This window comes from Mauremys mutica, unplaced genomic scaffold (genome assembly GCF_020497125.1).
Source record: "Mauremys mutica isolate MM-2020 ecotype Southern unplaced genomic scaffold, ASM2049712v1 000553F_np12_obj, whole genome shotgun sequence".
In the NCBI taxonomy this organism is placed as follows: Eukaryota; Metazoa; Chordata; order Testudines; family Geoemydidae; genus Mauremys; species Mauremys mutica.
Window position 1 is genome coordinate 87,251 of NW_025423002.1, and position 23,095 is coordinate 110,345.

The 23,095-nt window shown below is 71.7% G+C and overlaps 2 protein-coding genes across 6 annotated transcripts; both read left to right on the forward strand.

Moving 5' to 3' along the window:
* The first annotated feature begins 968 nt into the window (after positions 1-968).
* LOC123357398 (putative testis-specific Y-encoded-like protein 3) lies at positions 969-8,683 on the forward strand. 3 transcript variants are annotated; one of them, XM_045000630.1, is made up of 8 exons: positions 977-3,449; positions 3,576-3,880; positions 5,113-5,190; positions 5,924-6,035; positions 6,115-6,260; positions 6,342-6,418; positions 6,795-6,895; positions 7,181-8,683. In XM_045000630.1, exons 1-8 carry the CDS (start codon positions 2,804-2,806, stop codon positions 7,246-7,248), a joined length of 1,533 nt encoding a protein of 510 aa, XP_044856565.1. In that variant the 5' UTR covers positions 977-2,803; the 3' UTR covers positions 7,249-8,683. The 3 variants fall into 3 exon arrangements, with proteins under 3 accessions (XP_044856564.1, XP_044856563.1, XP_044856565.1); XM_045000628.1 differs by having other exon boundaries at positions 975-3,880; XM_045000629.1 differs by lacking the exon at positions 6,115-6,260 and having other exon boundaries at positions 969-3,880.
* Positions 6,485-21,621, forward strand: LOC123357395 (semaphorin-3F-like). Of its 3 annotated transcripts, none has more exons than XM_045000625.1 (18): positions 6,485-6,615; positions 11,867-11,986; positions 14,126-14,286; positions 14,686-14,748; positions 14,923-15,042; positions 15,571-15,664; positions 15,762-15,881; positions 15,979-16,118; positions 17,234-17,348; positions 17,729-17,798; positions 17,939-18,083; positions 18,779-19,001; positions 19,274-19,362; positions 19,572-19,613; positions 20,107-20,264; positions 20,550-20,617; positions 20,836-20,966; positions 21,063-21,621. In XM_045000625.1, exons 1-18 carry the CDS (start codon positions 6,546-6,548, stop codon positions 21,327-21,329), a joined length of 2,196 nt encoding a protein of 731 aa, XP_044856560.1. In that variant the 5' UTR covers positions 6,485-6,545; the 3' UTR covers positions 21,330-21,621. The 3 variants fall into 3 exon arrangements, with proteins under 3 accessions (XP_044856560.1, XP_044856562.1, XP_044856561.1); XM_045000626.1 differs by lacking the exon at positions 6,485-6,615 and adding an exon at positions 10,423-10,510; XM_045000627.1 differs by lacking the exons at positions 6,485-6,615; positions 15,571-15,664 and adding an exon at positions 10,400-10,510.
* The last annotated feature ends 1,474 nt before the right edge of the window (positions 21,622-23,095 follow it).

Consider the following 23,095-nt stretch of genomic DNA (forward strand, 5'->3'; position numbering starts at 1 on the left):
TGGGAGCCAGGACTCCTGGGTTCTCTCCCGGCTCTGGGAGGGGAGCGAGGGCTGGTGGTTAGAGCAGGGGGGTCTGGGAGCCAGGACTCCTGGGTTCCATACCTGGCTCTGGGAGGGGAGTGGGGGTTGGTGGGTAGAGCAGGGGGCTGGGAGCCCGGACTCCTGGGTTCTCTCCTGGCTCTGGGAAGGGAGTGGGGGCTGGTGGGTAGAGCAGGAGGCGCTGGGACCCAGGACTCCTGAAATAGGTGGGTGAAGGGGGGGGCTTCGCTCTCTGTTTCCAGCCGGGCCCCGGCCCCCCCGGCCCGGCAGTGGATCCGCCTGGGCTCAGAACTCTCCACGTGCTGGTTTTGTTTGGGGTTTTTTGGGGGTGGGGGATTTTTTTGGCAGAAAAAAAAATCGAAGAAAAAGACACGGAAAAAAAAATCAATGTTTTTGTACAAAACTCCCCCTCCCCCCCCAGTAATTTGGGGCGGGGAGGGGAGGGCATGAGCCGGCGACAGGACGGCTGCACAGGCCCCCGGCACCGGAGGGGCAGCCGCTCCGTCGGGGGAGGGAGAGCATTGGGGGGGCCGTGTGGGGTTCGTTCGGCTCTTTGGTTCTTGTCCAGCCCCACCCCCCCATTTTTGGGGGGCCAGGGACTGTTCTTATTTCTTTTCTTTGTGATATAAAACCCAACGGAATGAAAGAAACTGACCAACCGGTGTTTTCTTCGAGCCAGGGGCACGAAGGACCCGTCTTCCGGGGCGCCCGGACACCTGGGTTCTCTCCCGGCTCTAGTAGGGGAGTGGGGTCTGGTGGGTTAGAGCAGGGGGGGCTGGGAGCCAGGACACCTGGGTTCTCTCCCGGCTCTAGTAGGGGAGTGGGGTCTGGTGGGTTAGAGCAGGGGGGGCTGGGAGCCAGGACTCCTGGGTTCTCTCCCCGGCTCAGGGAGGGGAGTGGGGTCTGGTGGGTTAGAGCAGGGGAGCTGGGAGCCAGGACACCTGGGTTCAATCCCTGATTCTTGCCATCAGTCACTATTGGCCGTTGTGGAACAAATCCCTTCTGTGCCTTTCCCCCCCGCGAGCTGGGTGGGGCGAGCGCCGTAGGAACGCAGACCCTGCCTACGCCAGCCTCGGCCTCTCCCAGCCGGGGGCCCTCGTGCGCCTGGGGCAGGGATCGGGCCGGGAAGCAGCTGGCTCCCCCAGCATCTGAACCGAAACCTCCATCTGTGCTTTCGTTTCCTGCTTTCGGGGCCGACCCTGCCCTCGAAATTTCGATTCAAAGGTCACAGATTTCTCTTTCTTCGAAAACAGCCAGCGTGATAAGATCTGGGGCATGGGGTGATGGGGAGAGATGCAGCCATGTCTGGGGTGCAGCAGCCACACAGAGATGCCTCGCCTGGCACTGAGATGCAGCCACCTCTGGGGCGGCACAGCTGGGGAACAGCCACACATACCACTGCATGGTGATGGCTCGCCTGTGGGACGGGATGGTTGGGGAGCAGTTTGGGACAGGAAGTGAAGCCGATGCCTGTTTCTGACTGCAACTGGCGTGGAAATTTCGAGCGGGAGAATGGGCCCCTCTGAGCTGGGATTCGGGCCGGACGCCGGGGTTCAATCTCTCAGTTTTAGGCTAGGGGAGAGGGCCCCTTGCAGAGCCCCCCAGCCCTCCGCCGCTGTAGGGCCCCCGCCCCAGCCCTTTCTAAATATCTCCCCCCAGATTCAGGGTCACAGCGCCACATAGTGGTGGCTCAGAAATGCAGCAGCTCCCACGCAGCCGCCTCCCCTCCCCAATTGTATTTCCTCTTTGCTGGATTTTATAGGGTCTGGCTGGAAAAGCTCCCACCCCCCGGGGGGGGGGGCACGGGGGCAGGGGCTCTCGCTCCGCTCTGTGCTGTTCTTTGCGAGGCCGACGGCTATTTGCAGTACGACTAATATTTGCTTTGGCATGTGCAATGCAGTGCACCATTGTTTGTGGTGCACTCTCACGTGCAAGGCACCATTATTCACGGGGGGCATTATTGGCAAGGCTCTATTGTTTGCAGTGCATTACGACGTGCAATGCACTATTGCACACAATGCATTGTTTGCACTGCACGCTCGTGTGCAACGCACCATTATGGGTGGGGCTCTATTGTGTGCAGAGCAGTGTCTTGTGCACTACACAATATTGTTTGCGGTGCACTCTCGTGTGCAAGGCACCGTTCTTCCCGCGGCACTATGTCGGCACAACGAGCAATCACGCGCCACGTGCATTTGCTCCGCCTGGCGGGCGCGCGCCTACCCACAGCCCGGTGCACAGGGCGCAAGCGCCGCATTTGGCGTTACTGCGCATGCACCAGGGGACGTTCCTGCCAACGCGCATGCGTCCCGCGCAGTCTCCCTTTGAGACACTGCCGAGCGCCCCCGCCCCATCTCTGGCGGACGCAACCGAATCCACCGAGCCTGGTTCCGCCTCCTGCCCATTGGCCGCCGCCGAGAAGGCGACCGTCGTATCAGCGTCCGGGTCCCCCACGTGGGGGGGCGGGACGAAGGCGGAACCTGCCACGATTGCTGGCGCCGCCGGCCAATCGCCGCCCGGTTTTCCCCCCCACGTGGGCCGGAAGGCTTTCCCCTCTCGCCGTTGGCGGGGCCGCCCTGCCGCTGGCCAATCAGCGCGGGAAGGGGAAAGAGGAACAGAGCGGGTAGGGAGAGACGCGCGAGGCGTTCGAGTTTGGCAGTTAGCGGCGGCCGTTGCTCCCCTCGCGCCTCTTCCGTTTGAAAACGAGGGTTGAGCGGGAGGGGGGCTGGCGCGGCCCCGCCCCCGGGCCTGAGCGGACCGAACCATGAGCGGGGACGGGGGGGTCTCCCGGACCGCACCACCCTCCCCGGCCGCCAAGCGCCGCCGCCCGGGCCCGCTGCTGAAGGAGACCGAGGCCGCCCAGGCGCTGACCCAGCTGACGGCCTGGGGGGGCCTGGAAACCGCCGGGCGGCAGGGGGCGCCCGCGGCCCAGGGGGACCTGGAAACTGCCGCCACCGGGCTGGCGCCCCCTGCTGGGGAGGGGGGCCTGGAAACTGCCACCCCCCTGCGGGGCAGCCTAGACACCGCTGGCAGCGGGCAGGGGAGCCTCGAGGCTGTCGCCAATGGGAAGGGGAGCGCCAACAACGCCGGCGGCAGGAAGAGGGGCCAAGAAACTTCTGAGGGGGAGACGAGCCCCCAAGGTGTGACTGGGGGGAAGAGGAGACTTGAGACTGCTGCTGAGTCGGGGAGCCTTGAAACCGATGCTGCTGAGGAGAAGGGCGTCCTGGAAACCACCGCCGCAAAGATGGGGAGGCTCAACCCTGATGCCGCTGAGGAGAAGGGGATCCTGGAAGCCGCCGCCGCCAAGACAGGGAGGATTGACACCACCGCCGCTGAGGAGAAGGGGGGCCTGGAAACCACAGCTACAAAGAGGGGGAGGCTAGACACCACCGCCGCTGAGGAGAAGGGGGGCCTGGAAACCACAGCTACAAAGAGGGGGAGGCTAGACACCACCGCCGCTGAGGGGAAGGGGGGCCTGGAAACCACAGCTACAAAGAGGGGGAGGCTAGACACCACCGCCGCTGAGGAGAAGGGAGGCCTGGAAGCTGCCGACGGCCGGGAGGGACGGAGGAAGAGGAGGGCGGAGGAGGAGTGCTCCATCATCTCAGTGGGGGAGGAGGAGGAGGAGGAGGAGGAGGGGGCCCCGGCGGCCCGGCCGGCCCCGGACACGGAGCAGTACCTGGAGGCGCTGGAGGCGGTGCAGCTGGAGCTGGAGGCGGTGAACGAGCAGGCCGGCTGCGCCTTCCGCATCCTCAAGGCCAAGTTCGGCCACATGCGCCGGCCCCACCTCGAGCGCCGCAACCGCATCATCCAGAACATCCCCGGTTTCTGGGTCACCGCCGTATCCCTCCGCCGGGGGGTGCCGCAGAGCACGGGCGCTCGCCCTGGGGGCTGGGCAGGGGGCGCTCTCCCCCGGGGGGCGGGGGGCTGGGCAGGGGGCGCTCCCCCCGGGGGGGTGGGGGGCTGGCCAGGGGGCGCTCTCCCCCGGGGGGCGGGGGGCTGGGCAGGGGGCGCTCGCCCTGGGGGCTGGGCAGGGGGCGCTCGCCCTGGGGGCGGGAGGCTGGGCAGGGGGCGCTCTCCCCCGGGGCGCGGGGCGGGGGAGGGGGCGCGATCCCCCGTGGGGCGCGGGGCGGGGGAGGGGGCGCTGTCCCGCGGGGGGCGGGGGGCTGGGCAGGGGGCGCTCTCCCCTGGGGGGCGGGGGGCTGGGCAGGGGGCGCTCTCCCCTGGGGGGCTGGGGCGGGGGGCTGGGGCGGGGGGCTGGGCAGGGGGCGCTCTCCCCCGGGGGGCGGGGGGCTGGGCAGGGGGCGCTCTCCCCCGGGGGGCGGGGGGCTGGGCAGGGGGCGCTCTCCCCTGGGGGGCTGGGGCGGGGGGCTGGGCAGGGGGCGCTCTCCCCCGGGGGGGCGGGGGGCTGGGCAGGGGACGCTCTCCCCCGGTGGGCGGGGGGCTGGGCAGGGGGCGCTCTCCCCTGGGGGGCTGGGGCGGGGGGCTGGGCAGGGGGCGCTCTCCCCTGGGGGGCTGGCGCGGGGGGCTGGGCAGGGGGCGCTCTCCCCTGGGGGGCTGGGCAGGGGGCGCTCTCCCCTGGGGGGCGGGGGGCTGGGCAGGGGGCGCTCTCCCCTGGGGGGCTGGGCAGGGGGCGCTCTCCCCTGGGGGGCTGGGGCGGGGGGCTGGGCAGGGGGCGCTCAGCCCGGGGGGGCTGGGCAGGGGGCGCTCTAGCCCGGGGGGCGGGGGGCGGGGCGGGGGGCGCTCTCCCCTGGGGGGCTCGGGCGGGGGGCAGGGCTTCACGAGCTATTACCGGGGGGCGGGGGGCTGGGCAGGGGGCGCTCTCCCCTGGGGGGCTGGGGCGGGGGGCTGGGCTGGGGGTGCTCTTCCCGGGGGGCGGGGGGCTGGGCAGGGGGCGCTCTCCCCTGGGGGGCTGGGGCGGGGGGCTGGGCAGGGGGCGCTCTCCCCTGGGGGGCTGGGGCGGGGGGCTGGGCAGGGGGCGCTCTCCCCTGGGGGGCTGGGGCGGGGGGGCCTAGGCCTGGAGAACCCAGGCGTCCGAGATCCTGTTGTGGTTCCTTGACTCAGGCTCCCCAGTTCCTCAATCACCCCCAGTTGTCGGCCATGATCAGCGACCGTGACGAGGACGCCCTGAGCTACATGACCAACCTGCAGGTGAGAGCTGGGGGCTGAGAGCCCGGACTCCTGGGTTCTCTCCCCAGCTCTGGGAGGGGAGCTGGGGCTGGTGGTTAGAGCAGGGGGGGCTGGGAGACAGGACTCCTGGGTTCTCTCCCAGCCCTGGGAGGGAAGTGGGGGCTGGTGGTTAGAGCAGGGGGGCTGGGAGCCAGGACTCCTGGGTTCTCTCCTGGCTCTGGGAGGGCAGTGGGGGCTGGTGGTTAGAGCAGGGGGGGCTGGGAGCCAGGACTCCAGGGTTCTCTCCCAGCCCTGGGAGGGCAGTGGGGGCTGGTGGTTAGAGCAGGGGGGGCTGGGAGCCAGAACTCCTGGGTTCTCTCCTGGCTCTGGGAGGGCAGTGGGGGCTGGTGGTTAGAGCAGGGGGGGCTGGGAGCCAGGACTCCTGGGTTCTCTCCTGGCTCTGGGAGGGCAGTGGGGGCTGGTGGTTAGAGCAGGGGGTCTGGGAGCCAGAACTCCTGGGTTCTCTCCCAGCCCTGGGAGGGCAGTGGGGGCTGGTGCTTAGAGCAGGGGGGCTGGGAGCCAGGACTCCTGGGTTCTGTCCCAGCTCTGGGAGGGCAGTGGGGTCTGGTGGTTAGAGCGGGGGGCTGGGAGCCAGGACTCCTGGGTTCTCTCCCCGGCTCTGGGAGGGGAGCAGGGGGCCAGAGTGGTGGTGTTTGGGGGTGCACGCTGTGAAAAGTCTCAGGCCCGGACTCCTGGGTCCTTTCTGCCCCGGCAGGTGGAGGAGTTCACTCACGCCAAGTCGGGCTGTAAGATCAAGTTCTACTTCAGCGGGAACCCCTACTTCCAGAACGAGGTGATCGTCAAGGAGTTCCAGCCGGCCTCCTCAGGTAGGGGCGGGGCTGCGTTCGGGGGCACTGGGGGGCCGCCCCCCCATGCCTGCACTCTCACCCCTGCCTCTCCCCCCAGGCAGGCTGGTGTCGCACTCCACCCCCATCCGCTGGTGGCGGGGCCAGGACCCCCGTGCCCACGGCTGCAAGAGCCCCGAGATGGGGCGCAGCTTCTTCAGCTGGTTCGGGGACCACAGCTTCCCTGCCGGCGACCGGATCGCTGAGGTGAGCCCCCCCGCCCCCCGACTCCCCAGCCCCCCGCCGGCAGCCCCACCCGCCTCTCACCCCTCTGCTCCGTGCCCCCAGATCATCAAGGAGGACCTCTGGCCCAACCCCCTGCAGTACTACCTGATGGGCGAGAACGGGGGCGCTGGGGACGACAGGTGAGCCAGCGGGGCCAGGCGGGGGGACAGCGGGGTATGGCAGGCGGGGGGCCAGGCACTGGGGGTAACCTGGCTGTGGCTGAGAAGTGCATGCTGGGTAAGCCCTGGGAGGCAGGCGCTGAGCATTATGGGTAACGCAGGTGGATGGGTGCTGAGCATTGTGGGTAACCTGGCTGTGGCTGAGAAGTGCATGCTGGGTAAGCCCTGGGAGGCAGGCGCTGAGCATTGTGGGTAACTTGTCCGTGGATGTGGCTGAGCATTGTGGGTACCCCGGGGGGATGCTGAGCATTATGGGTAACGCAGGGGGGTGGGTGCTGAGCATTGTGGGTAACCTGGGGGGCGCCGAGCATTGTGGGTAACTCTGCGGTGCCTGCAGCGGGACGGAGCACGGGGACGACTGCGTGGTGATCGTGGACGACGAGGGGGAGGAGGACGAGGTGCAGGAAATCATGGACGAGGAAGAGGATGGCGAGGAAGGTCAGTAACGGGGGTCCCTGGGTAACACCCTCTCCCCCAAGGGGCTGCGTCTCTGCGCCGGGCAGAGGGGTTCTCATGACAGGGGCAGGGCTGGGTGAGCAGGGCGTGTGGGTCGGGATGTGGGGGCGCGGGTGGAGTGGGGAGGGGCTGCGGGTTGGGATGGGGGGGCGCTGGTGGAGTGGGGAGGGGCTGCGGGTTGGGATGGGAGGCCCTGGTGGAGTGGGGGGCCATGGGTCAGGATTGGGGGGCGCCAGCAGCACCCACGTCTGTCCCCGTCCCCCCCAGGCAGCGCGGCGGAGGAGCTGATGGCGGAGTCGGCCGGCCTGGGCTCGGAGCCGGAGGAAGACGGCTGATTCCCCCCCACCCCCGCCCCACCAGCACCCGAAGATGGGCCAGGATCCACCCCCCGGCGCCCCCTGCTGGGGCTGGACTCTATGACTGAGCTTTGGGCTTGGGGCAATTAATCGCATCCCTTAAGTTATTGAGGGCGGCTGCAGTTCCCAGCCTGGCCACTGGGGGGCAGCGCTCCCCTGCCGTGCCATGAGTGGGGCAGTCGTCTGGGGGGGCCCTGGGCCTGCTGGGGTCGGGTATCAGCCCAGGGTGCTGGGGGCATGGTGGGTAAATACCCCCCCCAGTGGCCAGGGGGGGCTGCCTGGCCGCAGGAGAGGGGCATTGTGGGTAAATACCCCCCCAGTGGCCGGGTGGGGGGCCCTGCCTGGCCATGGGAGAGGGGCATTGTGGGTAAATGCCCCCCCAGTGGCCGGGTGGGGGGCCCTGCCTGGCCATGGGAGAGGGGCATTGTGGGTAAATACCCCCCCAGTGGCTAGGGGGGGCCCTGCCTGGCCATGGGAGAGGGGCATTGTGGGTAAATACCCCCCCAGTGGCTAGGGGGGGCCCTGCCTGGCCATGGGAGAGGGGCATTGTGGGTAAATACCCCCCCAGTGGCTAGGGGGGGCCCTGCCTGGCCATGGGAGAGGGGCATGGTGGGTAAATACCCCCCCAGTGGCTAGGGGGGGCCCTGCCTGGCCATGGGAGAGGGGCATGGTGGGTAAATGCCCCCCCAGTGGCCAGGGGGGGCCCTGCCTGGCCATGGGAGAGGGGCATTGTGGGTAAATGCCCCCCCAGTGGCCAGGGGGGGCCCTGCCTGGCCATGGGAGAGGGGCATTGTGGGTAAATGCCCCCCCAGTGGCCAGGGGGGGCCCTGCCTGGCCATGGGAGAGGGGCATTGTGGGTAAATACCCCCCCAGTGGCTAGGGGGGGCCCTGCCTGGCCATGGGAGAGGGGCATTGTGGGTAAATACCCCCCCAGTGGCTGGGGGGGGCCCTGCGCCTCCAGTGGCCTGTTCCGTGCAGCTCAGGGTCTCTTGTTCCATTAATTAATTGTGGTCAGTGGTTGGCCGTTAACACCCCCCTGCCTGGGGCCCCCCAGGACCTGCTGCCAGCCGCAGTCCGTCCCCCCCCCAGGCTGCTTCCCGCACCCCCACTGCACCCCCCCAGCTCAATCCCATCAGCCCCTGGGGTGGGGCACAACTCCGCCCATCCGTGGGGGGAGTTTCTAACCCCCCCATGGCAGCCATGTGATCTGCCTATCGGCGGGGGGCAGCGGGGGGCAGGGCGGGGGCTCCTCCGATGTCTTGTAGCTGTGGGGGGAGGCGCTGGGCTGGTCGGCTGCCGGCGCCCCCCATGGCCACCCTATGCAATGCTACTGCGGGGGGGCACCCGGTCCGGGGGGGGGGGGTTTGGACATGGCCCCCTGAAAACAAAGCACTTAATATACAGAGAGATTTCACCCCCCGGCTCCTTCCTGCCGCGCCGCCCGCCCGCCGTGGGGCCCCCCATCCCCCTGCTCGCCCGCCGTGGGGCCCCCCATCCCCTCCCCATCCGGCCCACCTGCCGTGGGGCCCCCCATCCCCCTGCTCGCCCGCCGTGGGGCCCCCCATCCCCCTGCTCGCCCGCTGTGGGGCCCCCCAGCCCCTCCCCATCCGGCCCACCTGCCGTGGGGCCCCCCATCCCCCTGCTCGCCCGCTGTGGGGCCCCCCAGCCCCTCCCCATCCGGCCCACCTGCCGTGGGGCCCCTCAGCCCCCTGCTCGCCTGCCGTGGGACCCCCAACCCCTCCCCATCCGGCCCACCTGCCGTGGGGTCCCCCATCCCCCTGCTCGCCCGCTGTGGGGCCCCCCAGCCCCTCCCCATCCGGCCCACCTGCCGTGGGGCCCCCCAACCCCCTGCTCGCCCGCCGTGGGGCCCCCCATCTCCCGGCCCACCTGCCGTGGGGCCCCCCATCCCCCTGCTCACCCACCGTGGGGCCCCCTGCCCCTCCCCATCCGGCCCACCCGCCGTGGGGCCCCCCATCCCCCTGCTCGCCCGCCGTGGGGCCCCCAGCCCCTCCCCATCCGGCCCACCCGCCGTGGGGCCCCCCAGCCCCCTGCTCGCCCGCCGTGGGGCCCCCAGCCCCTCCCCATCCGGCCCACCTGCCGTGGGGCCCCCCATCTCCCGGCCCGCCCGCCGTGGGGCCCCCCATCTCCCGGCCCGCCCGCCGTGGGGCCCCCCCATCCCCCTCCCCATCCGGCCCACCCACCGTGGCCCCCCCATCCCCCTGCCCACCCGCCGTGGGGTCCCCAGTCTGCTCACAGCAGAGTCCCCCCATCCCCCTGCCATGGGCCCCTCGTCTCCCTTGGGACGTCCTTCCTCCCGTGCGGCCTGCAGCCCCCCCCAGCTGAGAGAACCCAGGCGTCCTGGCTCCCCCCACACCCGGTTTGGGGGCGTTGCTGAGTCTCAGGGTCTGTTTGGTTTGCGGGGGGGCTCATGGGGCAGAAGAGATTCCCAGCATGCACTGCTGCGGGTGAGCCCCCAGAGGGGGCAGCTCCCAGCCTGCCCCGGGGCCGGTCGGGGTGTGGGGGGTCCCCAAATCCCCCTAGAACTGTTCCCCCTCCAGCTGCTGCTCCCCCCCGGGGACCCCCCCACTTCCCCCTCCCCCCTCCGGGGCCCGCCTCCCCCGGGACCCCCACAACTTCCCCCTCCCCCGGGACCCCCCCACTTCCGCCTCCCCCGGGACCCCCCCACTTCCCCCTCCCCCCTCCGGGGACCCGCCCCCCGGGACCCCCCCCACTTCCCCCTCCCCCCTCCGGGGAGCCCCCCACTTCCCCCTCCGGGGACCCGCCCCCCCCGGGACCCCCCCACGTCCCCTTCCCCCCTCCGGGGACCCGCCCCCCCCGGGACCCCCCCACTTCCCCTCACCCCTCTGGGGACCCGCCCCCCCCGGGACCCCCCACTTCCCCTTCCCCCCTCCGGGGACCCGCCCCCCCCCGGAACCCCCCACTTCCCCCCCCCCCCCGGGGGACCCGCCCCCCCCCCGGACCCCCCCACTTCCCCCTCCCCCCTGCAGGGAGCCCCAGCCCCGGCGCGGTTCCGGGGTCCCGCCCCCAGCCAGGTGAGGGGGGGCAGCGGGCAGGGAGGGGTTAACGGGGGGGGGGATTAGCTGCTGGGCAGGGATTGGCCGGGGGATTATCGGCCCCCTCCGGCCTGGGACCTTCCGGGGGGGGGGGCGAGATCTCACCCCCCACCCGGCCCGGGCAGCCGGACGCCGAGCGGGGACGGAGACGGCTCGAGAGACCCGGGGTAAGGGCCCCCCCGCCCCGCCGGTGCCCCTCACTCCCGACCTGCAGCCCCTGCCCCCCCCCGCCGGTGCCCCTCACTCCCGACCTGCAGCCCCCCCCCCCCGCCCCGCCGGTGCCCCTCACTCCCGACCTGCAGCCCCTCCCCCCCCCCCGCCGGTGCCCCTCACTCCCGACCCGCAGCCCCTGCCCCCCCCGCCCCGCCGGCGCCCCTCACTCCTGACCCGCAGCCCCTGCCCCCCCCCGCCCGGCGGGTGCCCCTCACGCCCGTCCGGCCCCCCCCGCCCCGCCGGCGCCCCTCTCTCATGAGCCGCTGCCCCTGCCCCCCCCCCGCCGGTGCCCCTCACTCCCGACCTGCAGCCCCCCCCGCCGGTGCCCCTCACTCCCGACCCGCAGCCCCTGCCCCCCCCCCCCGCCGGTGCCCCTCACTCCCGACCCGCAGCCCCCCCCCGCCGGTGCCCCTCACTCCCGACCCGCAGCCCCCCACTACCCTAGATTTTGGCTACTCTGCTTGGCCCTGGGACGCCGGCACTTGTGGGGCCGGGGTACTGGGGGGCAGCCGCCCGCCTTGGGACAGGAAGTGAAGGCCCCCCCCCCCCACTGCAAGGACCCGCTGGGGGGCACATTTGGGGCTGCAGGTCCCAGCATGCACCTGGCCGCACCTGGGGGGTGGAGCCTGCAGGTTGTAGCCTGTGCAGCTGGGGGCGGGGGAGGCAGGAGTCCGGGGGGGGGGGGGTCAGCCCTGCCCCACACGCCATGTCCCCGGCTTCCCCCATTGCTCTGCCTGCGGGGGGGTTCGGCTGGGGGGGCTCTTGGGGGTTGGGCACTGATGGGGGGGGTCCCCTGTGGGGGAGGGGCTCCGACCTGCAACGGGGGGGCAGTGCAGCCCTGTGAAGGGACTTGCCCGGCCCCACAGTGTGTCCCCCCCCGCCCCCACGTCCAGCCCCCCAGCGCCTGGTCCAGCCCCCCAGCCCTGCCCCCCAGCACCCGCCCCCGCCCCTCACTCGCCCCCCAGCGCCCGGCCCTGCCTGCCAAGGGGGAGCACCCCCCGCCCAGCCCCCCACCTACCACCCAGCCCTGCCCCCCACCCACCCCCCAGCCCCCGGCCCTGCCTGCCAAGGGGGAGCACCCCCCGCCCAGCCCCCCACCTACCACCCAGCCCTGCCCCCCACCCGCCCCCCAGCCCCCGGCCCTGCCTGCCAAGGGGGAGCACCCCCCGCCCAGCCCCCCACCTACCACCCAGCCCTGCCCCCCAGCCCCCGGCCCTGCCCCCCACCTGCCCCCCAGCCCCCGGCCCTGCCTGCCAAGGGGGAGCACCCCCCGCCCAGCCCCCCACCTGCCTTTCCTCCTTCTCCCATAGGTGCTGCCTGCCCCGCCATGGCCCCCCCAGCGCCCGCCCTGCTGCTGGGGTTGCTGCTGCCTTGCGCCCTGGCCTGCTCCAGCCCCCTCAGCACCCCCCGCGTCTACCTGCCCTACAAAGGTGAGGGGGGGCGTAGCCCCCGTGCCCGCTCCCAGCCGCCCGTCGTGCACACGGGTGGCGAGTCACACGCGCCTGCAAAGCGTGCGCACACGGTGATAGACGTGCAGGCCGTGGCCGGCGCGTGCAGAGATGTGTGTTTAGGCGAACACGCCTGCTCCTGGATGCTGGTGCACACGCGTGTCCGTGTGAGCAGACTGGCAGCGCGAGCCCCGGACGGGTCACCAGGGGGCACGTGGTGGGAGGTACCCGAGGTGCCCCCCCCTCCTCCCGCCCTTGCTGGGGACTCCGGGATCCGGTTACCCGGCCGCAGGGAGCGGCTTTCCCAGAAAAGCTTAAAATACCCAGAATGCCGAGCAGGGCTGAGTTCCCCCCCCCGCCTCCTCTGTCGTGCAACACGCTGACCAGTCGTGCAATGCAGCATCCAGCTGTGCAATGCATCAGGACCACCTGCCTGTCGTGCAATACACTGACCAGCCGTGCAATGCATCAGGGCCACCTGCCTGTCGTGCAACGGGCTGACCATCGTGCAACATGGCATCCAGCCGTGCAATGCATCAGGGCCACCTGCCTGTCGTGCAACGGGCTGACCATCGTGCAACACGGCATCCAGCCGTGCAATGCATCAGGACCACCTGCCTGTCGTGCAACACGCTGACCAGTTGTGCAATGCAGCATCCAGCTGTGCAATGCATCAGGACCACCTGCTTGTCGTGCAACTCGCTGACCAGTCGTGCAATGCAGCATCCAGCTGTGCAATGCATCAGGACCACCCGCCTGTCGTGCAATACACTGACCAGGTGTGCAATGCATCAGGACCATCTGCCTGTCGTGCAACGGGCTGACCATCGTGCAACACAGCATCCAGCCGTGCAATGCATCAGGACCACCTGCCTGTCGTGCAACACGCTGACCAGTTGTGCAATGCAGCATCCAGCTGTGCAATGCATCAGGACCACCTGCTTGTCGTGCAACTCGCTGACCAGTCGTGCAATGCAGCATCCAGCTGTGCAATGCATCAGGACCACCCGCCTGTCGTGCAATACACTGACCAGGTGTGCAATGCATCAGGACCATCTGCCTGTCGTGCAACGGGCTGACCATCGTGCAACACAGCATCCAGCCGTGCAATGCATCAGGACCACCTGCCTGTCGTGCAACGCACTGACCAGTTGTGCAAGATGCTGACCAGTCGTGCAATGCATCAGGACCACCCGCCTGTCATGCAACGCAATGACCAGTCGTGCAATGCATCAGGACCACCCGCCTGTCGTGCAACACGCTGACCAGTCGTGCAATGCACCATCCAGTCGTACAGTGCAGAGGGGAGGGCTCCCCTCGCATTGTCTCAGTCCCAGCCTGGCTCGATATAGCTGTGACACACGCCCCAGACACGCTGCAGCAGGCACCTGGCATGGGGCTGGCTGGAGGTCACCCCCAAAGCCTGCAAAGCCTGGGGCTTGTGGGGATTTCCGGCAGGACGCCTGGGTCCCGGCCCCGGCGCCGGGAGGGCAGCGGGGGCTGGTGGGTTAGAGCAGGGGGGGCTGGGAGCCAGGACTCCTGGGTTCTCTCCCCGGCTCTGGGAGGGCAGCGGGGGCTGGTGGGTTAGAACAGGGGCCGGACTCCTGGGTTCTCTCCCCGGCTCTGGGAGGGCAGCGGGGACTGGGGGGGGCCTAGTTGTTAGCCCCCCCACTCCCCCAGGAACCTGCCCTTGGCACCAGCTCTCGGACCCTGGCCTGGAGTCTCCCCCCCGGATCTGTGCCAGCCGTGCCCGCGGGTGTGGGGGGGGGGATTGACACGCTCAAGGTCACTGCAGGTGGGAAGCTCGCAGCGCGGCCTGGCACGGGGCTGGAATGCGGCCGGGGGATTTCAGGGATTATTTCTGGGCTTTGCTCTGCCCGCCCCCCCCCACCCCCAAAATACCCCTGAGCTCAGCCAGCGCCAGGCAGATTAACAGGGGGTGGGGACCGCTCCAGCTGCTGCCTGCGGGGGGGCTAGGACTCCTGGGTTCTCGGGGGGCTGGGAGCCAGGACTCCTGGGTTCTCTCCCGGCTCTGGGAGGGGAGTGGGGACTAGTGGTTAGAGCGGGGGTGCAGGGAGCCCGGACGCCTGGGTCCCATCCCAGCTCCATCGCTCTCCCCAGAGCTCCTGCAGACCCGCACCGCCCGGCCCTTCGCTTTCGCCTTCAACACCAGCGACTATCGGATCCTGCTGGTGGACCAGGACCAGGACCGGCTCTACCTGGGCGCCCGCGACTACCTGGTGGCCCTCGACCTCCACAACGTCAACAAGGAGCCGCTCATCGTAAGGGGCGCCCGGACGCCTGGGTCCTCTCCCCGGCTCGGGGAGGGGAGGGGGGGCTGGTGGGTTACAGCAGGGGGGCCGGGAGCCAGGACTCCTGGGTTCTCTCCCCGGCTCGGGGAGGGGAGGGGGGGCTCGTGGGTTACAGCAGGGGGGCCGGGAGCCAGGACTCCTGGGTTCTCTCCCCGGCTCGGGGAGGGGACGGGGGGCTGGTGGGTTACAGCAGGGGGGCCGGGAGCCAGGACTCCTGGGTTCTCTCCCCGGCTCTGGGAGGAGAGTGGGCTCTGGTGGTTGGAGCGGTGGGCGGGAGGGCTGGGAGCCCGGATGCCTGGGTTCCCTGGGGGGCAGGAGTCAAGGGGGAGCTGGGGTCCCCGTCTCTGACCCAGTCTCTCCTCTGCCTAGATCCACTGGCCGGCGTCCCAGAGCCAGCGGAGCGCCTGCCGCCTGGCGGGGAAGGGGCAGCGGGTGAGATGGGGCAGGGCCCCCCATACCCCCTCCCCCGCCCTGTCACCCCCCTCCTGAGACCCGCAGGCTCCCCCAGTCCCCCCCTGCTGGGAATCAAGCCCCCCCCGGGACCCCCTGCGATCCCCCCCCCGGGCTCCCCGCTCGGCCCTGACTCAGCCCCTGCCCCCCGCCCAGGACGAGTGTTTCAACTACGTGCGTCTGGTGGAGCCCGTGAACCGCACCCACCTGTACGTCTGCGGGACGGGGGCCTGGCAGCCCGTCTGCGCCCTGGTGCACCGCGGCTGGAGGTCGGAGGTGAGCCGGACGCCTGGGTCCCACCCGCCTCTGGGAGGGGGGGCTGGTGGGTGAGAGCAGGGGGGCTGGGAGCCCGGACGCCTGGGTCCCACCCGCCTCTGGGAGGGGAGTGGGGGCTGGTGGGTGAGAGCAGGGGGGCTGGGGCCGGACGCCTGGGTTCTCTCCCTGGCTCTGGGAGGGGAGTGGGGGCTGGTGGGTGAGAGCAGGGGGGCTGGGGCCGGACGCCTGGGTTCTCTCCCTGGCTCTGGGAGGGGAGTGGGGTCTAGTGGTTAGAGCGGGGGGGGGCTGGGAGCCCGGACGCCTGGGTTCTCTCCCTGGCTCTGGGAGGGGAGTGGGGGCTGGTGGGTTAGAGCGGGGGAGGGGGGCTGGGAGCCCGGACGCCTGGGTTCTTTCCGGGCTCTGGGAGGGGAGTGGGGTCTAGTGGTTAGAGCGGGGGGGGGCTGGGAGCCCGGACACCTGGGTTCTCTCCGCGGCTCTGGGAGGGGCAGGGTGCCGGGGGTGAGAGCTCTGACCCCTGCCCCCCCCCAGGAGTACCTGTTCCGCCTGGTGCCCCGGTCGCTGGCGCCGGGGAAGGGGCGCTGCCCGTACGACCCCCGGCAGAGCAGCCTGGCCACACTCGTCAGTAAGTGGGGGCTGGGGGGGGGCAGAGTCTCTGTCCCTCTGGGGGGGGCTGCTCGGGGGGGTCTCAATCCCCCCTCACGGCCCCCCTGCCCCCGCAGACGGGACGCTCTACGCTGGGCTCCACGTGGATTCCATGGGCAGCGACGCGGCGATTTTCCGCACCCTGGGCCCCCGGGCGGCCGTTCGCACGGAGCAGCACGACTCCCGCTGGCTGCACGGTGAGGGGGGGGCCGGGGGGGCTCCGGGTCAGCAGTGCCCCCTGGGGGCAGACGCGGGTGTTGCACTCACCTTGGCTCCGCCCCCACCTCTCCCCAGACCCCGTTTTCCTGCGGGCCCACGTGGTGCCGGACAGCTCCGAGCGCAGCGACGACAAGCTCTACTTCTTCTTCCGCGAGCGGGCGCTGGAGGGCGCCGTGGGGCCCGGCGTGCTGGCCCGGGTCGGCCGGGTCTGTCTGGTGAGTGTGGCGTGGGGCTGGGCAGGGGGCGCTCCCCAGCCTGGCTCCCCCCCGCCCGAAATTCAGGGATTGAACCCCGGCGTCCGGGCCGAATCCCAGCTTGGAGGGGCCCGTTCACCCTCTCGAAATTTCCACTTCAGTTTGAGTCTGAAACAGGCATCTGCTTCACTTCCTGTCCCAAACGGCTCCTCAGCCGCGGCTGCCCTCCGGCGCCGGGCGAGCCGACCCCGTGGGGCGTTCTGTGCGGCCGTTCCCGAGGGCTCCGCCCCAGAGGCGGCTGCCCCCTGGCGCCGGGCGAGCCGACCCCGTGGGGCGTTCTGTGCGGCCGTTCCCGAGGGCTCCGCCCCAGAGGCGGCTGCACCCCGGCCCGGCGCCGGGCGAGCCGACCCCGTGGGGCGTTCTGTGCGGCCGTTCCCGAGGGCTCCGCCCCAGAGGCGGCTGCCCCCCGGCGCCGGGCGAGCCGACCCCGTGGGGCGTTCTGTGCGGCCGTTCCCGAGGGCTCCGCCCCAGAGGCGGCTGCCCCCCGGCGCCGGGCGAGCCGACCCCGTGGGGCGTTCTGTGCGGCCGTTCCCGAGGGCTCCGCCCCAGAGGCGGCTGCCCCCTGGCGCCGGGCGAGCCGACCCCGTGGGGCGTTCTGTGCGGCCGTTCCCGAGGGCTTCGCCCCAGAGGCGGCTGCACCCCGGCGCCGGGCGAGCCGACCCCGTGGGGCGTTCTGTGCGGCCGTTCCCGAGGGCTCCGCCCCAGAGGCGGCTGCACCCCGGCGCCGGGCGAGCCGACCCCGTGGGGCGTTCTGTGCGGCCGTTCCCGAGGGCTCCGCCCCAGAGGCGGCTGCCCCTCGGCGCCGGGCGAGCCGACCCCATGGGGCGTTCTGTGCGGCCGTTCCCGAGGGCTCCGCCCCAGAGGCGGCTGCCCCCGGCGCCGGGCGAGCCGACCCCGTGGGGCGTTCTGTGCGGCCGTTCCCGAGGGCTCCGCCTCAGAGGCGGCTGCCCCCCGGCACCGGCGAGCCGACCCCGTGGGGCGTTCTGTGCGGCCGTTCCCGAGGGCTCCGCCCCAGAGGCGGCTGCCCCCCGGCCCGGCGCCGGCCGAGCCGACCGTTGCCCCCGTGTCTACCCCAGAACGACGACGGCGGGCAGCGGGCCCTGGTCAGTAAGTGGACGACGTTCCTGAAGGCCCGGCTGGTTTGCTCCGTGATGGGCGAGGACGGAGTGGAGACCTTCTTCGACGAGCTGCGTGAGCCTGGGGGGGCCGGGCAGGCGGGGGGGGGGGCAGGGCCAAGCCGCCGAGCGAAGTTTCCCCCTGGCTCTGGGGCAGGTCCCAGCCGCGTTCGGGGGCAGGGAACGTCTCACCCCACGGCCGAGGTCGCTACGCGCGTTTCCCCGGGACACTGATGTTCAGCGGGTTACGAGCTTTCAGACGACCCCTCGCCAGGCAGACGTCCGAGCAGGGGCCGTAGCAGTGTAGCCGGTCACAGGGGCTGGGGGGAGTGGGGGGCCCAGGATGCCTGGGTTCTCTCCCCAGGGAGTGGGTTACAGCAGTGGGGGATGGGAAGGGAGCCCGGACGCCTGGGTTCTATCTGTCATTCATCCCCCCCCCCCCCCGCCCCCTTCCAGGAGACGTTTTCCTGCTGCCGACTCAGGACGAGAAGAACCCCCGGGTGTATGGGCTGTTCTCCACCCTGGGGTGAGTCGGGGGGCTGGGCTGGGGATTGGGGGGGCTCTCCGGGTGCACAGTGGGTGCCGGGGATTTGGGGGTGGGGTCTCGGAGGGGGCAGGGTGACCCCAGGGGGGCTGGGTGGTCTGTAAAGCCCCCCGTCCCCCCAGGTCGGTGTTCCAGGGCTCGGCCGTCTGCGTGTACCCCCTGAGTGCCGTCCGCAGCGCGTTCAACGGCCCCTTCGCCCACAAAGAGGGGCGCAGCTACCAGTGGGTGCCCTACACCGGCCGCGTGCCCTACCCCCGCCCCGGAGCCGTGAGTGGGGGCTGGGAGCCCGGACGCCTGGGTTCTCCCCGGCTCTGGGAGGGGAGTGGGGGCTGGTGGTTAGAGCAGGGGGGCTGGGGGCCCGGATGCCTGGGTTCTCCCCGGCTCTGGGAGGGGAGTGGGGGCTGGTGGTTAGAGCAGGGGAGGCTGGGAGCCAGGATGACTGGGTTCTCCCTGGCTCTGGGAGGGGAGTGGGGGCTGGGGGCCCGGACGCCTGGGTTCTCCCCAGCTCTGGGAGGGGAGTGGGGGCTGGTGGTTAGAGCAGGGGGGCTGGGGGCCCGGACACCTGGGTTCTCCCCAGCTCTGGGAGGGGAGTGGGGGCTGGTGGTTAGAGCAGGGGAGGCTGGGAGCCAGGATGACTGGGTTCTCCCTGGCTCTGGGAGGGGAGTGGGGGCTGGGGGCCCGGACGCCTGGGTTCTCCCCAGCTCTGGGAGGGGAGTGGGGGCTGGTGGTTAGAGCAGGGGGGCTGGGGGCCCGGACACCTGGGTTCTCCCCAGCTCTGGGAGGGGAGTGGGGGCTGGTGGTTAGAGCAGGGGAGGCTGGGAGCCAGGACTCCTGGGTTCTCCCCGGCTCTGGGAGGGGAGTGGGGGCTGGGGGCCCGGATGCCTGGGTTCTCCCCGGCTCTGGGAGGGGAGTGGGGGCTGGGGGCCCGGACGCCTGGGTTCTCTCCCGCTCTGTCCCCGCAGTGCCCGGGCGGCGCGTTCACCCCAGAGCTGGGCTCCACACGTGAGTTCCCGGACGAGCTGGTGACGTTCGTGCGCTCGCACCCGCTGATGTACGACCCCGTGTACCCGGCGCCGCGCCGCCCCCTGTTGGTCCGCGCCGGCCTCCCCTACGGCTTCACCACGCTGGCCGTCGACCTGGCCCAGGCGGCCGACGGGCGCTACGAGGTGCTTTTCCTTGGCACCGGTACGCCGGACGCCTGGGTCCCATCCCCGGCTGAGGGGGGAGGGATGGGAGCCCGGACGCCTGGGTCCATCCCCGGCTTTGGGGGAGAGGGATGGGAGCCCGGACGCCTGGGTCCATCCCCGGCTTTGGGGGAGAGGGATGGGAGCCTGGACGCCTGGGTCCCACCTCTGGCCTCGGGGGCGGGAAAGGAGGGATGGGAGCCCGGACGCCTGGGTCCCTAGGTTGGGCAGTGGCTCCCCCATCTCAGGTGCTCTCTCCCCTCCCCCCCTCAGACCGGGGCACGGTGCAGAAAGTGGTGGTGCTGCCCAAGGACCCAGGCGTCCTGGAGGAGCTGACGCTGGAGGAGGTGGAGGTGTTCAAGGTGAGAGGCCCCGCCCCTGGTGCCCAGGCCACGCCCCTTCTCCCTGGGCCCCACCCCTTTTGCTCCACCCTTGCATTTTAGCCCCGCCCCTTCCCACTAGGCCCTGCCATCGATTGCTCCTCCCCCTCCCTGTAGGCCCCGCCTCCTTCCCTGGCTCCGCCTCTCCCTTCCCCTCTCCATGGGATTCACCACCCCCCTTCTCCCCACAGACCCCCGTCCCCGTGAAGACCCTCTGGATTTCGTCGAAGCGGGTAGGTCGGGGGCGGGGCTGAGCCCCCCGAGGCGCCGTGGTCTGGTGCGGGGGCGCTGGGGGCCCGGACGCCTGGGTCCTCTCCTGGCTCTGGGAGGGGAGTGGGGGCTGGTGGTTAGAGCAGGGGGGGCTGGGAGCCAGGACGCCTGGGTCCTCTCCCAGCTCTGGAAGGGGAGTGGGGGCTGGTGGTTAGAGCAGGGGGGGCTGGGAGCCTGGACGCCTGGGTCCTCTCCCAGCTCTGGCAGGGGAGCGGGGGCTGCTGGTTAGAGCGGGGGGGCTGGGAGCCAGGACGCCTGGGTCCTCTCCCAGCTCTGGGAGGGGAGTGGGGGCTGGGAGCCCGGACGCCTGGGTCCTCTCCCAGCTCTGGGAGGGGAGTGGGGGCTGGTGGTTAGAGCAGGGGGGGCTGGGAGCCCGGATGCCTGGGTTCTCCTGGCTCTGGGAGGATGGGGGGCTCTGTCCGTGCGTCTGTCCCTGAGCTGCGCGTCTCCCCCCAGCACCAGCTCTACGTCTCCTCGGACGTGGGCCTGACCCAGCTGAGCCTCCACCGCTGTGGAGCCTACGGCCCGGCCTGCGCCGACTGCTGCCTGGCCCGGGACCCGCACTGCGCCTGGGACGGGCGCCGCTGCGCCCGCTACAGCCCCGCCCCCGCCAGGTGAGCCGCCCGGACGCCTGGGTCCCCCGCCCCGGGGGGAGGGGCCCGCTACAGCCCCGCCCCCACCAGGTGAGCCGCCTGGACGCCTCGGTCCCCCACCCTGGGGGGAGGGGCCCGCTACAGCCCCGCCCCCGCCAGTTGAGCCGCCTGGACGCCTGGGTCCCCCGCCCGGGGGGGAGGGGGCTTCCAGTGGGGGGGAGAAGAGGGGGCAGCAGGGGCAGCCTGGGGGGGGAGCTGGTAGGAGCTGACGTTGTATCTCTCCCCCCCACCCCCCCCGCCCGCCAGGCGTGTCCGGCGCCAGGACATCAAACACGGAGACCCCCTTCGCCAGTGCCGGGGCTTCAACACCCAGGGTGAGTGTCCCTCGGGGCGGGGGTGGGGGCAGCCCGGACGCCTGGGTTCTCTCCCGGCCCGGGGAGGGGAGTGGGGGCTGGGAGCCAGGACTCCTGGGTTCAGTCCCTGGCTCGGGGAGGGGAGTGGGGGCTGGGAGCCAGGACTCCTGGGTTCTCTCCCGGCTCGGGGAGGGGGGGTGTCCCTGTTGCTCCCCCATGACGTGTCTCCCCCTCCCCAGCGGAGCAGGAGCTGGCGGAGCAGGTGCAGTTCGGGGTGGAGGGGGGCAGCGTGTTTCTGGAGTGCCGGCCCCCCTCCCCCCACACCCAGCTCAGGTGGCTGCGGCAGCCGGAGGGCGGCGCCCGACGCCCGGTGAGTGAACCCCCCCAGCCACAGCCCCCCGAGGGGGGACGGTGGAGGGTCCCCCCATTGTGTCTGACCCCCCCGTGTCTCTCTCTGCCCCCCCAGCTGCCCCGGGAGCGGGTCCTGCTGCAGACGCCCCAGGGGGCCCTGCTGGGCCCGGTGACGCCGGCGGACGAGGGCCGGTACCAGTGCGTGGGCACCGAAAACGGCTTCACCCGCCCGCTGCGCCGCCTGCTGCTGCACGTCCTGCCCCGCGGCCTGCTGGGGGGCTCCCCGCCCCCCGTCTGCCAGGGCGCCCGCAGCCGAGCCGGCCCGGGGGGGCCGCGCGCCGGAGCCAGCCGGGGGGGCCGGAGCTCCCCCCCCCGGAACTGACTGGGGGCTCGGACCCCGCGGGGGGGCACCGGCGGGGGGGGTTCGTTTCACATTCCAAGGGGAACCCCGGAGCGAACCCCCCCGCTGGGTGCCTGCGTTTCCTTTCCATGTACATAGTCCCCATTGCTGACTGCGGGGGGCCCGGACGCCTGGGTTCCCCCCGGTTTGAGGTGTAGAGTCTATTTTTTCACGCCTGGGGGGTTCTAACGTGGCTGGATTTGGGGTTTTTTTAATTAATTTATTTTTTATTTCCTGGGACCCCGTCAATGCTGTGGATGAACCCGGCTGCCAATGATTAAAGGGGTGTTTGATTTTCTAAACGTCCCCCAGCGCATGGCAAGGGGCTGGCTCGTCAAACGGGGGGGGGACCCCCGCGGCCCCCTGCTAGCTCGGCCCTGGGATCCCCCCACCCTCAGCCCTGTCGGTGCCCCTCACTCCCGACCCGCAGCCCCTGCCCCCCCCCGGCCTGCCGGTGCCCCTCACTGCCGACCCGCAGCCCCTGCCCCCCCCCCAGCCCTGCCGGTGCCCCTCACTGCCGACCCGCAGCCCCTGCCGGTGCCCCTCACTCCCGACCCACAGCCCCTATCAGCCCGGCCGTGGGCTCCCGTCCCACCCTGGGGGAGGTTGGGGGGTGGGAGGTGCTGGGGGACGGGTCGGGGCCACTTTGGGGAAATTTGCTGTGGGAGCCAGCAGCTGCTCGAGCCCCTGGGGTCTGGCATGGCGGGGGTGGGGCTGGGCCCCCCCGATTCTGCCCCCCCCCGGCCCCAGCCCCGGCCCCGGCCCCGGCCCCGGCCCGCTCTGCGACGCCCTGTCCGGCCGGAAGCTGCTGGGAACGTCCCGAGCTGGTTTATTCCGGGCGCGGGCACCACGTCCTCTCGGGCCTGGTTTGCTCCGGGTGTTTGACGGCCCAGGAGGTGGTTGGGAGGGGGGGGACCTGCCCCCCCCCTCGCCAATTTTTCTCCCCAAGTTCCAGGACCCAGCGAGGGAGCGGGGGGGTTGACCCCTGGGCCGGACGAGCCGAGCGCAGGGTTTGTGCCGACCGGGTTTGCAGTTCCTGCCCCGGGGAGCCCGGGGAGGGGGGGGCAGCGTCTCTCCTTCCCCCGTCAGCGAAGGGGGTTTCTGCTCCCCGTAGCTGGCCCAGGGGCGGCTCCGTGGGGCTTCGGTCGCGCTCGGCGCCAGGCCGCGCAGGGGAGACCCCCGAGCTGCGGGATACTGGCCGGGCGCCCGGCCCTGCCCTGCCCGATGCCTCTGGGCTCCGTTCCCGGCGTCAGCTGCCCCCGCCAGGCGATCGGCAGGTGTCGGCTCCACTCCCGGGGTGCCCGTGGCCCCCACCCGGAGCAGCATCCAGGGCGGGCCCAGGGCCAGCCGTGACGGTGCCAATGTTACAGCCATGGGCCGCCCCCGTCACCCTTGGGGGAGCGACGCGCGGGCCCGGCTCCCCAGCCGGAGCCAGCCCCGGGCCTAGCCACGCCGCGGGGGGTGGGGGGGACACGCCGGGAGTTGTTCCAGCCGCGTCCCGGTGCGGAGCCAGCATTGAGCGGGCTGGGGGAGCCCGGCACCCCCCTGTCGGGTTCGTGCGCCCGGGGCAGGAGTCCTGGCTCCCAGCCCCCCCTGCTCTGACCCTCCAGCCCCCACTCCCCTCCCAGAGCCAGGGAGAGAACCCAGGAGTCCTGGCTCCCAGCCCCCCTGCTCTAACCACCAGCCCCCACTCCCCTCCCAGAGCCGGGGAGAGAACCCAGGAGTCCTGGCTCCCAGCCCCCCCTGCT

Bases quoted from the DNA above. Each gene is read 5' to 3' on its own strand.
- LOC123357398 (XM_045000628.1), top strand. From the start codon at position 2,804: ATGAGCGGGGACGGGGGGGTCTCCCGGACCGCACCACCCTCCCCGGCC. The intron at 5,191-5,923 runs GTGAGAGCTGGG...CTGCCCCGGCAG, and splicing joins GCTACATGACCAACCTGCAG to GTGGAGGAGTTCACTCACGC. The intron at 6,261-6,341 runs GTGAGCCCCCCC...CCGTGCCCCCAG, and splicing joins CCGGCGACCGGATCGCTGAG to ATCATCAAGGAGGACCTCTG.
- LOC123357395 (XM_045000625.1), top strand. From the start codon at position 6,546: ATGGGTAACGCAGGTGGATGGGTGCTGAGCATTGTGGGTAACCTGGCT. The intron at 14,287-14,685 runs GTAAGGGGCGCC...TCCTCTGCCTAG, and splicing joins TCAACAAGGAGCCGCTCATC to ATCCACTGGCCGGCGTCCCA. The intron at 20,618-20,835 runs GTGAGTGTCCCT...CCCCCTCCCCAG, and splicing joins CCGGGGCTTCAACACCCAGG to CGGAGCAGGAGCTGGCGGAG.